The 17,277-nt window shown below is 41.0% G+C and overlaps 1 protein-coding gene across 5 annotated transcripts; it reads left to right on the top strand.

Moving 5' to 3' along the window:
- The first annotated feature begins 2,544 nt into the window (after positions 1-2,544).
- septin3 (septin 3) lies at positions 2,545-17,274 on the top strand. 5 transcript variants are annotated; one of them, XM_072712037.1, is made up of 10 exons: positions 4,963-5,417; positions 7,262-7,483; positions 7,987-8,115; positions 11,295-11,376; positions 11,663-11,800; positions 12,925-13,042; positions 13,165-13,260; positions 13,801-13,897; positions 15,471-15,522; positions 15,750-17,274. In XM_072712037.1, the coding sequence occupies exons 1-10, from the start codon at positions 5,135-5,137 to the stop codon at positions 15,886-15,888; spliced, it is 1,356 nt and encodes a 451-aa protein (XP_072568138.1). In that variant the 5' UTR covers positions 4,963-5,134; the 3' UTR covers positions 15,889-17,274. The 5 variants fall into 5 exon arrangements, with proteins under 5 accessions (XP_072568139.1, XP_072568138.1, XP_023670409.1 ...); XM_023814641.2 differs by lacking the exon at positions 4,963-5,417 and adding an exon at positions 5,625-5,763; XM_023814640.2 differs by lacking the exon at positions 4,963-5,417 and adding an exon at positions 6,255-6,454.
- The last annotated feature ends 3 nt before the right edge of the window (positions 17,275-17,277 follow it).

The raw sequence follows: 17,277 nt of genomic DNA on the forward strand, positions 1-17,277 counted from the left end.
TTGCTCCAATATAGTCTAAACAAAGATAACCCTCCCCTAGTTGTTGAGGTTAATGGATATATATGGAACAGGAACAGTTGGACCAGTAACGTTTGCTATGAAGGTTTCTCCAGCAGAAGCTAAATACAAGTAATCTATCCGTAGTTGTTGAGGTCAATGGATATATATGGAACCAGAGGGGGGAGCAGTACTGTTCAATGCTGGAGTCTAAGTTAGGTGACTGCATAGATTTGTGTAATTGTCCTTCCACCAAATCTTTGTTTCCCCCTGTTTTCTTCAACATTAAGCCATATCCCAAGGGAAGTGTTCCAAATGCCTGTACCGTGAGCCATGTAGTACCATTCCATTTATCCCATTCCAGGCAAATGGGTCAGGCTTCTTCTTCTTCTGATGTCTCATCATTTGCAGATGTATGAACCATTACTTGAGATGTAGTGCTTGAAGACACCACTGGTGGTGCTGCACTGGGATGAGTCACTGATGTAGTACTCATAGTCACCACAGGGGGAGCACTCATTTTTTTTTGCTTCTTTTTTCCATTGTGGCCTTTAATTCTTCTGCCAGTGTGAGGCGCTGTTCTTTCCGATCCTTCTTCTGACCTTCAGCAGAGTGCAGCCACTCTGCTGGCTTAGGCGCTTGTGGAGGAGGGGGTGCAGGAGGGACAGGTGGAAGAGCAGTCAGAGGCGGGGCTGGTGTTGGAGGAGGAGGAGGAATAGGTGGAGTCACCCATGTGGTTGCTCCACCCCCCAGGGGTCGCTCAGCGTTTCCTGCTTTCGAAGCCATTAGCAGCTGATTTGTTAACAAAGCAATATGATTTTTATTCATCTCGGGTCTGCAGTTCGCTAACTCCCTCAATAAGGCATCTCTCTCCTCTTCTGCCCTCACACGCGCAACATCGGCACTCACACGCGCAGCTTGCTCTTCTGCCATCTCTCTCTCTGTCAGACAGCTGTTTGTTCTTTTCACGGACAACATCAGTTAAAGCAGTAACTTGCTCATGCAAACTTTTCTGTTCTCCATTAGTTTTTGCAATCACGTCTTTCCGACGATGAATCTGACCCAGCACAACAAGTGTCCACTGCAACCGTTTTTTCCCATCTCTGGGAAGACACCACTCGACTTCAAACACCAAGCTGTGTCCAGATATTCACTGAGATTTTCCATCATATACTCCACGTCAACATCTGGAGGCTCTACTCCTCCCTTCTCAGTAGTCGGCCTTGCAGAAACATTAATTATACTGCCAAATTTCCTAGATAAGGCCATGTTTAAAGGAACAGCCACAGATTATGAGCTGTAAACCCAAACAGTAAACGGCTGTTTTTTCCCGAACAGAAAAACGGGAAAACTCTTGCAAGAAAAATGCTGTTTCTATCCCGTTACAGCGTATAGTCGACTTATCTTTTTTGAGCTCACAACTAATACAAATATCTCAGAAATAGTTATATTTAGTTTTTCTTCATCAAACAACTCTCTGATCGGGTGTTTGAGCAGGAGAGAGGTTATTTTCAACCTTCAGCCAATGACAGGAGAAAGATCTTACCTCAGTTGATTTGCGCGCTTCATTGTTGTCTTCAGTCATCCAGCATTAGTTAGTCTCTCGGCCTTGTCTCTCACCGACCCTGTTTGTGACGCCAACTGATAGATTTCTTCAATGAAACCTCAGGTTCTTTTAGTTGAATGATGAGGCAGGTTCCTTAAAGCTTAAGCAGACTGAAGATACAGGAAGATGTTTCACACGGCCGGTTCAGTGTCTGTCTGTGTTTGTCTCTGCCCCCCCCCCCCCCCCCCCCCACTGAGGGCAGCAGGCCCTTTATCTATGGTCTTCGTTCAGACTCCTGGAGCCGGGGGGTCAGACGGCCTTGGTGAGAGTAAGTTGTATGACAGGCAAAGAACACGATGAGCGAGCAGCAAGGACAGAAAGAAATATAAAAATAAGAAATATGAAAGCTATAAATTAATGAACTAAATTAACATAATTAAATAACTACAAATTAACTAGGGAAATCCCTCAGCAGACACTTATTCAGAGCGCTGGACAATCAAGAAAGCGGGGTCAGTCAGTCCCTGGAGCAATTGGGCTTAAGGGCCCAACGGTGACATCACTCTGCTGGCCAGGGAATTTGAACCAGCAACCTTCTGATCATGAATTCTACACCGCAGAGCTGCACACCACCAAATCTGCAATTTCTCTGCTGTCCGTTATTACTGTATGTTTGTTTTGCATTGCACCATCTGCATGTTAAAGTTCAAACCTTTACAAAGGTACATTTACTAAACACATTACTGTTTTTGTAAAACTTTTCCTAAGACGATATTCTGTCCTTTCTTTGACGGCTTTCTACAAAAAATACCCACTGCCCATATCCTTATTTTGTTTACTTCTTCCTTATCTGTTATCCCTTATTTCCCCAAACTGCTTCTTGCCATCCCTCAGTGTCCCTGATGAACAAACCCAGTGTCAGTGGGCAGGGAGATGAGCGTGGGTGACTTCAACAGAGCAGCCATAGATCAGAAAAATGGAGGGAATGCACTGGGAACCCACTACTTCCTGATATCCACTGTCCTTCTACTCACTTGTTTCTCCACTTAATAGGAACACAGACACGGATTCCCAGGTTAGTCATATATTTTCTTTTATCATCTACAGAGCTCATTTTCAAAGTTGACATTTTCTAAATGTGTGAGGAACCTGAGGTGTGGTTGTAGTAGGGAATAGGGGCCAACAGGCATCACTAATCCATCCAGGCATCTTCCCACTGCATATTCCAGTCAGGCTTGCAGTGTATCCTATCCCGAGCATCACTGCACACAAGGCTGGGATAGTCCCTGGATGGATTAATAATATACCTTGCAATCACATTTGAAGAACAATGTATATTTTCTCATCCGACACTTAACTTCTTCCATTATACTTTTTATCCCTCCACTCAGATGATGTGGTATGTGTTTTTACAGTCAGCTTAAATACATTTGTGTTACCTAATGTGTGATTTATGTAACAGTGGTGCAACGTGTCGCACTGTCCTGCTTACTAACTTCTGCAGTGCACATGTCTCAAAAGAAAATCCATTATTCTTTGGCTTTCAGTCTGTTTTATTATGTCTCATCCATTCATTTTTAATGTCATGCTTTGTTTATTGTTCCATATCCGTTTCTCCTTGCTCGTTTTTATGTTGAAGTCGCCCTACAATGAACAGTGACAATCTAGAACACACAGGGATCCCTTCATCCCAAGTTCCTGCCCTCTCCAGTCCTCCTGGGACACCTCCATGTTTGCCTCAGCTTCCTCCGCTGTCCTCTCCTGTCATCAAAAAGAGGCCCATTCAGATCACTTCCTTTGACAGCAAGGGTCTCCCATTGCAGACGTCGAATAAGCCGCCGACAGTCATCACGAGGTATGCGCCCCACCACAACACCAGATCATTATCGGCACACAGATACTCATGTACTGTATTTTATTTATTTGAGTTTTGCTTGTGTTTTTTTTTTCCTTATTGCATTTTCTACCCCTAGCAAAAAGTCCGCTCCATCCATTTCCATTGCATCTGAGTCCTTATCATTTATTTTCCATCCGTCGATTTCAAAGCCAAGCACAAAGCTTTCGAAACCAACTTGGGGGATGACTAGGTCAAGGCAGACAAACAAATCTCCTGACCTGCCTGGTCTAGCTTCCACTCTGGATCGTGATGTTGGAAGGAAAAAGGTTAATGCACCTGTCACATGTAAACCCAAAACAAACTCCGCCACGGTGATAAGTCAGAAAAGGCTGCCCTCAGCGGACAGGAGCCAAGAGTCGATATTAAGTCTGCTTCCATTTCATATGAATCAGGGCCCTACAAGTCTTACTCACAGCGAAAGGGGCCGAGGGGGACAAAGGTCCAGGCAGCTTTACAAATCTCCTGGCCAAAGGACAGCGAAGAACCAAACTGCTATGGCAAACTTTACCAAACCATGGCCTAAAGAGAGTATGCAGAGTTCTAATTCTAATCAAAACAAGATCATACCTAAATATTTATATCCTAATCAAAAATATACAAGGGAAATTAATGCCTTGCAAAACAGACCTCAGGATTCTGGGTTATATCAAGCAGAGTTGGTATTAAAGAAAAGTGCTTCCAAATCTAGCTTCAGCATCTCACCTACCCAAAGGGAATGTTCGAAAGAGCCGGACCCTGGTAGAAATTCTGGGTTGAAAAACAAGGACCAACACTCATTTTTAAGGTTTCAAGGGCTCAGAACTTCAGCCAGTAAAGGACATGATTTAAGTCTGGCCTATTCTCCGTTTAATGAACATAAAATTGCACTGGAGTGCCCTGTTACCAGGGAAATCCCAAAGTACGCACCACAGCAAAAGAATATTCCAAACAGACCTTTGCCGCCACCCCCTCATAACTTCAAAGTCTACCTCAATCCTCCTGTGCCTGAATCCTTACAAGGAAATCATGGAAAACAGGGATGTGTTCTAACTGGTCATGATTACCAGCATCGACATATCAACAATGCAGACAATTCGGGAAACCTCAAACCACTCAATCAGAGGGCCAAAGGCGACACACCAACTCGCACTGATAACACAGAATTCTGCATAGAAAGGCAACAATACGGGGAAGCGTGCCGAACTCCTTGCCTTCCTCCATCGAAGCTGGGATCTCTTCCCACCTCCAGCAAAATGCTTTTGCTATCAAGAAAAAAGCCGGAATCGTTTAAGAACCAACTGTGTCAATTTTCTAGCCAGAGTAACAATCCCAAGCGTGGATTTTTATCCCCAGGTATTGTAAAAGAAGATGAGAGTGAAAATACTGTCTATAGAACAAGTAATATAAATGTACGTAACTATAGTGAGAATCGGCTGAAACAAGCGTATCCTATCGACATGTGCCCCACTCGCAGCACTGTGGTTTATCAACATGATCTCTGTGACGTTTTACACACAGTCGCTGCTTCTGAGGCGTCTTGGAGGGAGACATGCACTGAGCTGAATCCAAGACCTTCGAAATGTTTGACAGACCTGAGTAAAGACTCTAACCTACATTTAAGATCAATTCATGCTGGCATTAAAAACAGCATACAGGTATCCAAATCCAGAGCTGGACCACAGGACTCGGGGGGAGGGAAGAGCTCAGAAATTGATATGTTGCCCCCCAACAAATTGCCAAATCCATCAAATAATGAGGAGACTGATTTGTGCAGCTGCCTTGAGAATGAACCAATAAACATTGCAAAACTGGGCCTGCTGCCTGGCGTCGGCCAAGAGTCTCTTGTTATACCATATGCTCAGAAAACAGGCCTGCAGAAGAAAGAAGGACGAGGTCATGACCGTAGCACCTTTCTAAAGCGTGGATTGGCCTTATCTTCATCAGTGGTTTTAGGTACCCCTGAAGACGCCAAGCACTCTGCTGAATGTACCGTAACAGGTGAGTGCAGGAAATTGTGATGCAAATAGCTAAAATTTATTGAAAATATATTAATTGGTTAACGCTATATAGAGGACTGGATGCAGACGCGAAGAATGTCGAAGGCAGTCACATTCAAACATTTAAGCACATGACTGTAGTTGAGCGAGATGACCAGACTGCGTGTGTCTTATCACCTTGGCTCCAGGCAGACAGAAACAGGGAGAGATAAAAGAGAGATGAGGGGCAGGAAGTGAAGGAGGGAGGAGCAAGACAGAGATACTCAGAGGGAACTACAGACTAGACACTCGAATGTCGATGTAGGTCGCACTCAGCAAACTGTACACTACCGGCGAACAACAACCTTGTAAGTACTAAACAATTTCTCTTTTAGTGTCACTGTACTGTACAGAAAATAGTTTGAGCAAAATGCCCTGATTGCTGTTCTAATTTGAAATTAATTTTAAACTAAATTAACACATGCGTACACACGCACACATATAACCCGAACCATAATAACAGAAACCAATAATATTATTTTTGATCGGGACATGGGAACCAGGGGTGGCCATGCATTTGCCATGCGTACTCCCCAACATTTAATTTCATCCACCCAATAAAAATACCTTTTTATTTAAATTCTAAAGTTGTTCAGCGCCCCCCTCCCCCGCCCCCAATATCAAACTCTATACTACGCCGTTGTCAGTAGAGCGCAAATTTAAACGGACCTTAGATTCATTAACGACAAATAAACCTGATGTGTTTAGCGGAGGGCTGCCATTGTTTTGAACATGCGCGCTGCATCCGTCGGTCCTCTCTCCTCCCGTTGCTTTGACAACCAAAAAAAGGGGGCGGGGGGTTAGTAGGTGGAGGCTTGTCGACTGATCAGAGAAAGAGAAGAGAGAAAGGTGGCTGGTCACATGACCCTCATCGTAAACCGTACATCCTCTGTCCATCTGTATTAAACATCATCCGTATATTTGTTATTTTTGGGCAACAGGAAACACACATTCCTTTTTTGTAACAGTTTTGGGGTAAGCGCTCGTAACGAACAATTGGTAAGTCGCTAAGCAGTGAAAAACATTGTTAGCAATGTAGCCGACAGATTAATACTCTGAAGTGCATTGTTTTATTCCAGTTGTAAGACAATAGATAGCAAAGATATACAGTATGGGAGGGTTTACAGGGGACGCGGTGCATAATGCATGAATGCATGAATGTGGACTGGTATGATCAAAATAAGTGTCCGTTGTGCACATGCAGTGTGAAATTTGCCAACATGTGATGTGTTGTATTATTAACGGGGAGTAATTTAATGTCAACCTTTAATGTCGAAAATCAATCAAGAGTTATTAGGAGTAAAGGGTCAAAATACCAAAAAGGTGCAGACAGCATAACGCGAGGAAGGCAGTCGTTAAAACACTGCATATGCAATACGGACTAGAATGAGATGTGAACGATACCTGAAGGACATTTCTTTGCGATAACATAAATCAGAAATGTCACTGAACTATAAACTAGCGTCGCGTTGTACAGATTAACGATGCTAACGAGGTGGTACATAAAATAACGGGATTGCTGCTTGGTTGCTGAAAATGACCGAAACATTTAGTCACCACAGCATTTGGCGTGAAGTGCATTTTTAAGTGTGATATGAATCCCATAGATTTTATATGTATCTGTACATGCATTTGCGTTTATGTAATCCCGTTTTAATGTGACGTGTGGCCACATTTACGTCATAAACCGTAAATCAAAACACTGTATCCAGCAAGAACTTTCTGTTCAGTTAATCATATTGCTTTGTGTCCAGCTAATGCCCGATTCCAGTTTCTGATCATCCACTCCACCCATTTTACCTGCAGATATGTCTGAAATTGTGCCTCCAGAAGTCAGACCCAAACCCGCAGTCCCTGCTAAACCTACTGGGATCTCATCAGTCCATGGCTCTCAGGGCTCAGGTGTCGGGGGTCAGGGGGCAGGTGGAGGGTCCTCGCTCTTGGGATATATTGGGATTGATACCATCATTGAACAAATGAGGAAGAAAACCATGAAGACTGGCTTTGACTTTAACATCATGGTAGTGGGTGAGAAAGATTTACTGTGAAAATTCTATGACGCTCTGGAGTTAATGCTTAAGTGTTTTTTTAAGCCAGTAAGTGTATATTGTGTCTGTAGGTATTTTAGATTAGGCATTTAGACATTGTATGTAATTAGAATATCCTAAGTGCTATAATTCAGTATGTTATGTTTCAGTATGTAAGGATTCAGCATTATAACAGCATTAAATCTATAGATGATGTGGTTTTTTTTGTGGTTTGTATAATAAATTTTTGAAATCGTAATAAAACTGCCTGGTCAATAGCATTGAAAGTAAATCATAATTATGTTCATTTGGTTTGATCTTAAATAAACAACATACCTCCAGCATAATAAGGGGTGCAGTTCTTAAGGACATGTGATTCGGGGGTCATAACGGACCCCACTGCTGCATTTTACCTGAATTACACCCTCTGTGACACCCAGCTGTACAACTGAAAGGCATTCAGGTGCATCAGCTGATGTCTTAACCCTTTCTACTTGCCTCTAGGCACCAGTGGCCTGGGGAAGTCCACCTTGGTGAATACGCTGTTCAAATCTCAGGTCAGCAGAAGGAGCACAGGGTGGAGTCGTGACGAGAAGATCCCCAGGACTGTGGAGATCAAAGCCGTGTCCCATGGTAAGGAAAGGGTTCAGGCACTGGTGTCAGAGAAAACCCTGTGGGAGCAGTTACTGCAAAGATAAAGCAAGTGCAGAGGTTTGAGGCCTTGACTTACATTCAGTAGGTTGCATGTTCAAGTCCCAAAATGTGCTTGTGGCCTGAAGGTGTTTTCCCTGACCCATTTTAATAACATCTTATATGGTTATGAACACAACACGCAGGCTGCCGCAGCAGTAAAGATCTTTGACTCTCAGTTGTCAATAATTTATGTGTGTGGCTCAGCAGGTTAGGACATTGTGCCCATGACTGGAAGGTTACTGGTTTAAATCCCGCTGTTGGCTGAGTGATGTCACCATTAGGCCCCCAGTCGCACCAGGGACAGTCTGCCCCCTGCCTCCTCAACCATATGTTGCTCTGGATGAAAGCATCTGCTAAATAAATGTAATGTTATACTGCCTTAATTTACATATTTTATATGATAAATTTCTAAGTAAATTGTCTATTCCCAAATTTGTAGAGCCATAAGAATTCTTAATCAATGGGCTTGAATTTGGGATTTAAGACCCTTGAATTTGGGATTGAATACCCTTGAATTTGGGTATTTGGGATTCAATACCCTTGAATTTGGGAATTTGGAATTCAGGACCCTTGAATTTGGGATTTAAGACCCTTGAATTTGGGATTGAATACCCTTGAATTTGGGAATTTGGGATTCAGGACCCTTGAATTTGGGTATTTGGGATTCAATACCCTTGAATTTGGGAATTTGGAATTCAGGACCCTTGAATTTGGGATTTAAGACCCTTGAATTTGGGATTGAATACCCTTGAATTTGGGTATTTGGGATTGAATACCCTTGAATTTGGGAATTTGGGATTCAGGACCCTTGAATTTCCTCTCTGAGTTGTCTTAGCACAGTAGTCCTTCTCACACATGCATCGCACATGTTCAGTCTGCTTAATCTGTGTTGACTCCCTTGTACAAGCATTTCTATAAAATGTAAATTGGATTGCTTTGTTTGAGTTTGAAAGTCAGATTCTATTAGGTTTATATTTAGTGCTGTAAAAGCTCTTCAGAGGATTGTCCATAACATATTTGTTAAGTTTCATAGTATGACCTGAGTTGTGGACTTGTCTGTAAATACGGACAGTACAATGCGGTATATTTATTTGGGGTTTTTAAGATTTCCAAGAGCTTCTGCTTTGATAATCAATTTCAGGTACTTTACCTTCCGGAATTCAACAGTCCTGACTGAAGCATGTGGAAGCTGCAGCAGGGTCTTCTAAATATGCACCAAAGATGAATATCAAGCTTCATAACAGGCCTAGTGATTTCGGCATAGTCCGCCTCTACAATGCCCTTACGATGGTATAGTCTTGGCCACAGCTCTTCTTCAGCCCTCCGCAATATGGCACTGAGATTCTGCTGCCTGGGCACCACAGGCCCCTGTCACATGGCCAAGTGTGATTCCTGTGGCTCATGGTTACTTTAGGCCCTGAAACCCTAGAGGACACCTTGTTAGCCATTTTAAAAGTCCAATATTTAGCACCCTCTCCTATTCTGTATAGGAGGCCCAAGTGTGGGGATATCAAACAGACAACTCTGGCCACATGGTTTGACAGTAGCCTCAGAGCCTGGCTAAATGCTAAAGGCTACATCAAAAGAACCAGGCTGTCAGTGCTGATCAGGACTTTTGCCATTTACCCTGGGCATCTGTGAGAGTTAATTGTGAGTCTGTGTAGTTGCCCACAGTAATTCTATCCTCTACTGTTGTGCCATTCTGGGACTGCAAAGCTTTAGTGTTTTTGTTTACTGGCAGCTGTAAAGTGAGAAGTCCAGGAAACACTCTGAGAAGCTTGTATGTCACCCACCCAAATGCACGGCTGACATCAGTGGTTATTTCTCTGTTCTCAGCTGCCTCAGCTGGCTTGCAAAATGGTCTTAAGCAGCTCTTTCCTGGAGCTAATCTGCACATTTTCGATGTCATACGATGTGATTCTGGTCAAAAACACTGTTTTATTTTATGTCTCCGTCAGTGTTTCTGAGACTGGTCCCCTAGACAGTCCACATTTTTGCTCCCTTCCAAGCTGTCTGGCAGGGAGCAAAAACATGGACCGACTGAGGATCCCTGAGGAGTGGGTTGAGAAACACAGATTGACATCATTCTACAGACCATACTGGTATCTCTTTTCCCTCAAAGACGCCTTTTCATCCTAACTGAGATCTTACAGATACAGTGTGCTGCCTAAATGGGACTTGATGTGGTCTTGGAGTAGAGTAGAATGATGATGCACTTATCAGTTACCTCAGTTTTATTTACCTCACAGCTCAATTGTCAATTTGACAAATAAAAAGACTGTTTGGAGGAATTCCAAGAATTGTTCCTCTGTGTTTGTTCCTCCTCGAGTCTGTGAGTGCGGCGCCTTGAAGGTTTTCTTCAGGCTTAACCTAACCACTGTAAAGTTTTCATACATGTCCTAATTATTTTATATCATCTGTACCCCTGAGATTTCAGGTATTGTAACTTTTCTCTTTTTTCATACCAATATCCATTCCAAATGTAATATAGAACTGAAAAGTCTAGCAAAAGGAGGTTATTTGTCTGATAAACATGTAAAGTGAATTCCTGTTCATATTTACAAGGTCCAGTCTGTAGGACTAAACACCCTTAATGCTTATTACTTTGACTTGTCTGGGCTGTTGACCTTTGACCTTTGCTTGATCTGGCTCCAGCCCATTTTCTTCCGAAACGTTTACTCAGGTCGAGCCTATATTGATGTCCTTCTTTTAGCTGCTACCTTGCTGTCTACCCTTCATTCAACTTGCTGGAATAACTAAGCAAGAGGCAGTGATCAGTGTAAACGTGCTATTCCTCTTCAGGATAAGTGACTCTTAAGATTGATATCCAGGCGCCTACTCAATTTGAGTTGCCTCCGGCACACATAGAAATAGGGGAGTCTCTTCAATAGGTGTTCTGCTTTTATGGAGGATGTCCTCTTATAATTTCTGCTTCCATTCTGGGGTCAGTAGATCTATATCATTCTCAAGGAGTAGGTATCCCCACAAAAGTCTCTCATGGGATTTAAACTGGAAAATAGAGGAATGTTTATGGACAATTATGATATATTTCTATGTTATATATTATGAATAATTACATATATTATTAGACTTATTATAATAAAATTTTAATCTTCCAGTGATCGAAGAAGGTGGAGTGAAGATGAAGTTGACAGTAATTGACACTCCAGGCTTTGGAGACCAGATCAACAATGAAAACTGGTAAGAGTGCATTTTTTTAAGAGTGAGATCAAAAGGAGAACGAGTGACCAGCAGACATGGCAGACAATTAGCACTCAGCTCGATGCTGCATATGGTCACACCAACTGGATTATGGGTAAAATAAGGTAAACATTAATCCATGAGTTTCCCTGTGGGATGTTTTACTGAATCTGTAGCTCAGTATATAATGAATCATTGAGCGCTGAATGTATTAATGCAGAGTGTGTGACTAGATTTATCAGTTTATTTTTAACTGCAATTCTCTCACTGTTCCTTCACCTCGCAGCTGGGATCCCATTTCAAAGTACATCAATGAGCAATATGAAAAATTTCTGAAGGAGGAGGTTAATATTGCTCGCAAGAAACGCATACCGGACACCAGAGTGCACTGCTGCCTCTACTTCATCTCTCCTACTGGACATTCGTAAGTGTAAACTAAATGCATCCTCTTAAATTGCCTTTTTATTAATCCAAACAAGCTCCAGTAGGAGCCCATGCCTTTATGACATCACTGTGAGCTCACATTTAGATGATGACATCACAGGATATGTCTATTCAGCCTGCACCTGGGGGAAACTCATTATGTGGGAATTGCATACAAAATATATTACAGCACGATTGGTTGAGATAGGCAAATACAGCATACAGGAGACAGTAAAAATGTCCCTCTCCTCACAGTCTTGTACAAAACTCCAGGTCTTTGGGACACTATTAGAGCAGAGGCCATTTGAACAGGACTACCCCCAAATATACCTAGTAGAATGAAAGAACTTAACAGTTGTTTTGAAGGTTACCAGTTATGCATCCAGGAGGTCTTCAGAGTAGCATTGCTATTGTCATCAGCTGCTGTCACGTTGGTGTTGACACCTGGCAGCCATCTAGATTGCATTCCTCCAGAACACCTCGTATCCTGTCTGGGTATACAGCCTTCCTAGTGGCCCTTTCATTGCTGTGATGATTGAGTCCATGCACCTTGTGGTTTGGTTGTCCTCTTCCTCCGTTACCTTAAAGTTTGCCTTAATACATTATGGTCTTTTCTAATGTGCAGTTTTCTCATAATATGCCCAAAATAGGATAGTCTAGTCATTGTGTTTCAAGTGAAAGTTCAGGCTTGATTTAATCAAGAATACACTTGTTTACAGTACCTTGCATTGCACAGTAGTCTTAAGAGTCTGTGATAGAACTAGAGTTTAAAGTCATCAAAGGTACCTGTTTCTTCACAATCCTGCTTTCACATCTATTCAGAAAGGCACTTGACTTAAATTGTTTGCTAAAATATACAGTTATATAAATTAGTCAAGTTTTGATATGGATATTTTCAAAATAGCTACAATTGCTACAATATGTGCATCTTCAGGTTTTTCTTGCATCTCATGTTGCCTGATTGTACAGGCTTCAGCATCCATATTGTTGTGGAAGTGTGACACACGGGCTCCTTCTGTTGAGCTGTGTGTAATGTCCAGATCAGTGACTGTTGATTTTTGGCATCATCCTGTCACCTTCCGACATGTCATTGATTGGTTCTCGTTCATTCTCACCTACCTCTAGTCTGCGGCAGCTGGACACAGAGTTCATGAAGAATTTGAGTCGCATGGTGAACATCATCCCGGTCATTGCCAAATCCGACACGCTGACAGTGGAGGAGAAGATTGAATTCAAACAGAGGGTTAGGCAGCTAATGAGAAGCCAGAAATACTAATATATCAATTCATTGTTAAATATATCTGACATGTTCATGGCTCATATCATAACATAATTGATAATACAACAAATGTCTTCTTTTCATAGGTAAGAAAGGAACTGGAAATATCTGGCATAGAGTTTTACCCCCAGAAAGAGTTTGATGAAGACATGGAGGACAAGAGCGACAATGATAAGATCAGGGTAATAAAAAAAATCTTTTCTTTGAGTGAATTTATGAATTTTCTTTAGTTCTCTGCTCTTAATTTAGCATCTTCTCTGTAAAATCTCCCCAGTGTCACATCATTTCTTCCCATGCTATTCTGTAGTAGCGTACTCCTGCGTTACTTTACCTTCCCATGCTATTCTGTAGTAGCGTACTCCTGCGTTACTTTACCTTCCCATGCTATTGTGTTGTAGCGTACTCCTGCGTTACTTTACCTTCCCATGCTATTCTGTAGTAGCGTACTCCTGCGTTACTTTGCCGTCCCATGCTATTCTGTAGTAGCGTACTCCTGCTTTACTTTACCTTCCCATGCTATTCTGCAGTAACGTACTCCTGCGTAACTCTACCTTCCCATGCTATTCTGTAGTAGCGTACTCCTGCGTTACTTTACCTTCCCATGCTATTCTGTAGTAGCGTACTCCTGCGTTACTTTACCTTCCCATGCTATTCTGTAGTAGCGTACTCCTGCGTTACTTTACCTTCCCAGATGTATGACTAGCTTTTCGTTGACTTGGCAGGAGGCCATGCCCTTCGCAGTGGTGGGCAGTGATAAGGAATACCAGGTTAATGGTAAACGGGTCCTGGGCAGGAAGACGCCCTGGGGAGTGGTTGAAGGTCAGTTCTTAACAAGGTTTTTTTTTTCTCTAACCCATCTGCACAAATTCTGTAATGTTTGGTTCTGAAAAGAGCATTTGTGACATCTGAATGACAGAAACAGGATGCCTTTGTACATTATTCCCACTCAGGAATAAGTAGCAGATGTGTAAGATACAAAATTTAAAAAAATCTTTCATGTGAAAATATAGAAATGCACAATATTTTTTTTGGGTAGGGCTGAATTCTTGCTGCTAATGTGTTATTTATCGATTTGGATTGTGATTTTACTGTCATACACATGACTATTTAATACTAAAGTTGCTTTTTTTGCACAAAATATCCTGGTGTGTATTACTGCTGATTTTGTGATCACTTTCAGTTTTCAGCTGATTCAGTGTGTTGCATGCAGTAGACGGTATTTTCCCGTTTCCTTTCATTATTAGTGGTTATTTACTTAAGCAATACCCACACTGTGCAACTATTCTCTTGGTGCTCAGATGAAAATAACCATGCAAAGAAGTCTAGTTAGCCAACCAGTTGGGTACCAAACAATTTCAACATTGTATTAAGGTCACAGAGAATTTAGATGAGGTTCCATTATCCTGGTACATAAATAGCTTCTGAACAGGGAATAAATATTATTAAATGTTGACAGGAGAGTAAATTTCCTTCTTGGTTATGCTTGTAGTCTTGTATAGAAGTTGTATACACTACAAAACTGTCTCCTTAGCGACTTCCTACTGCCATGACAGTCATTACAAGGAACTGGTAATGAGACAGATTGCACATATGAAGAATGCCTTTCTTAGAAAGCACTTCATTAATATCATTTCATCAATGTCAAAGATGCTCCTGAGCAAAATCTAAGCTTAAAGAGACATTTCTTTGTCATGACTCAGGTTAAGTCTAGTCATTTCAAGACTTCATAACTTCATTTTGAGTTGAGATAATGGCGTAGTTAGCAAAAAGCTGTATCTGCGTGCGTGCTTGTGTCTGTGTGTGTACATCTTAAAATGGAGGGAGCACAAGATGTACAGATGGAAAATGAAGCTTCATTTCATTTCAAACATCAGCTCAGTCTATAAGTAATTACTGCATTCGGTGGCGCAATGGTTAGAGATGTTGCCTCCCACAAGAGGGTCCTGGGCTCGGTCCTGGGTCCTTTCTGTGTGGAGTTTGCACGTTCTCCCCATTTTCATCAGGGGCTCCACTTTTCTCCCACGGTCCAAAAGCGTGCAGGATAGGTTGGTTGGTGAGTCTAAATTGGCCTTGTAGTTGTGTGAGTGTGTGTGCCCTGTGGAGTGCTGGCGACTGGCCAGGGTTGGTTCCTGCCTGTGCCCGTTGTTCCCAGGATGTGCGACCACAGTTGGGATTAAGTGGTTTCAGAAAATGGATGGATAGGTTTGTGTCATCATAGGATTCCCTGTTAAAGTGTTTATCCTTATTCATGTGTAAATCAAATGATCATCACATTAATCACGTAGCTTCCCTCTGTTTATTATTTGTAACCTTTTTAAGCTTCTGAACTCTTACAGTACTTTTGCTGTGTATTTATACTAGTAATTCATTATCGCTTTCTTTTGTTTTGCAGTTGAAAATCCAATTCACTGTGAATTTGCCCAATTGCGAGATTTCTTGATCAGGTGAGATAATCAAAAAAGAAATATTTACAAAAATGTTTCCAAATTCTCATTCAGATTAAATATTTATCTGATGTACAAAGGTCTGATGGGGAACCAAACCATGTGAGATGGCAGTGGAACATTGAATAATAAGATTTCATTCAGGCTTCTGCATTGAAGGACCAATAAATTATAACGGGGCGAAGATAGGTGATTTAAGCGTTTTACTGATGTCTTTTGTGTTGTAGGTCTCACCTGCAAGACCTCAAAGAAGTGACTCACAATATCCACTATGAAACATATCGTGCCAAGAGGCTCAATGATAATGGAGGCCTTCACCCCATCTCTACTGCCCCCTCTGGTGACACACAGGAGAGCAACTTGTGAGTGAGGGTGTCAGAGAGCATGTAGTGCTGAGGTACAGAAACGGTGATAGAAGTTTGTATTGTGATGCCATCACTGCATGCTCAGAGGGTTTCATTCCACTTAAATGTTCTGTACCTATATTTTTACTACAATACACAATCTCTCCTCTCACAACCTTGCCAAATGCACATGAACTGACCTCTTAACAAATGGAGACAGATTGTAAATCTATAAAAATGGACTACTTGGTCTCATATTTACATTAACCAAATGTAATTTTCCTCAGTCAATTGAAATTTGACCTAACTCTTTTTAGTAAGCCATGGAAAAATTCCATTACTTACTGTAAGCTACTGCAGTATAGTATAATCATTCCAATAAATCTGTGAAGTGTATTACTAATTTGTCAGTTAACTGAATGCACAAAAGAAATCTCAGAGCTTGTGTTACACTGCACACAGCAAAAGTTAATTCAGCAGTAATAGTGTTGAAATAATAATAAAAAACTGCTTATTTGTGTACAGATCGCCATAGTAAGTACTGGAATTAAAATATTCTGATCTCTGTATATTTACAGGAAATTTTGTTTAAGGTCAGCCCTGAAAGAATTCTTTCACAAAATAAGGTTTTCTCCTAAGAATTTGTACAATCAAGTTATATGTATATATGAGAGTGAGTGTAAATCTTGTCTTTTGTGTCTGAGAAGTACTTTGTCATGTAACAGGTAGTTGTATAATTTATTTTGTGAAAAGTATAATAGTAGGTTTCTTGGACAATGGTACAGGATGGTATTAATGGTAATACAAGTTTGGGGAAAGTGTACTTTATAGCTAGATTGTCTGTATGTGTGCATGCAAGAATGTCAATGAATTGTTTCATTTTTACTATTATTATTTTGTACATATTATATATTACCACCAACAGATTTTTATGAATCAATTTAATGATTTGTAAACTTTCATTCTTATCAATACATAGTTGGTTTATATGAACATTTTAATAATTGCATTACCTCTGTATCACACCATCTATATATTATATATTAATATAATATCAATATCTTAAGGTAGATGTAACATAAGAATTTCATGTTTTTTTAGTTACCTTTTGTTTGTTACATGTCATACCAGATCGATACTGTTGTAATTTACTGCATTGTGATTTCAGTATTATATTTTCTTTATATATTGAAACATAATTTTATTTTAAAACATTTGCCATTTTCTTGCTCTTTTTATCAACCCAGTTGTCCTATACTTGCCAAATACCACGTCCTAAATGAAAACCAAGAACTACAAGGATAAAAAGTATGTTTTGTGTGTGAATGGTATTGCTATTGTTGCCATTAATGTTGGTATGATTATGATTTTTGTAAATTAAAAATAAATCTTGCACCTCTTTAATGACCTT

The sequence above is a fragment of the Paramormyrops kingsleyae genome, chromosome 5 (assembly GCF_048594095.1).
Source record: "Paramormyrops kingsleyae isolate MSU_618 chromosome 5, PKINGS_0.4, whole genome shotgun sequence".
Classification (NCBI taxonomy): domain Eukaryota; kingdom Metazoa; phylum Chordata; class Actinopteri; order Osteoglossiformes; family Mormyridae; genus Paramormyrops; species Paramormyrops kingsleyae.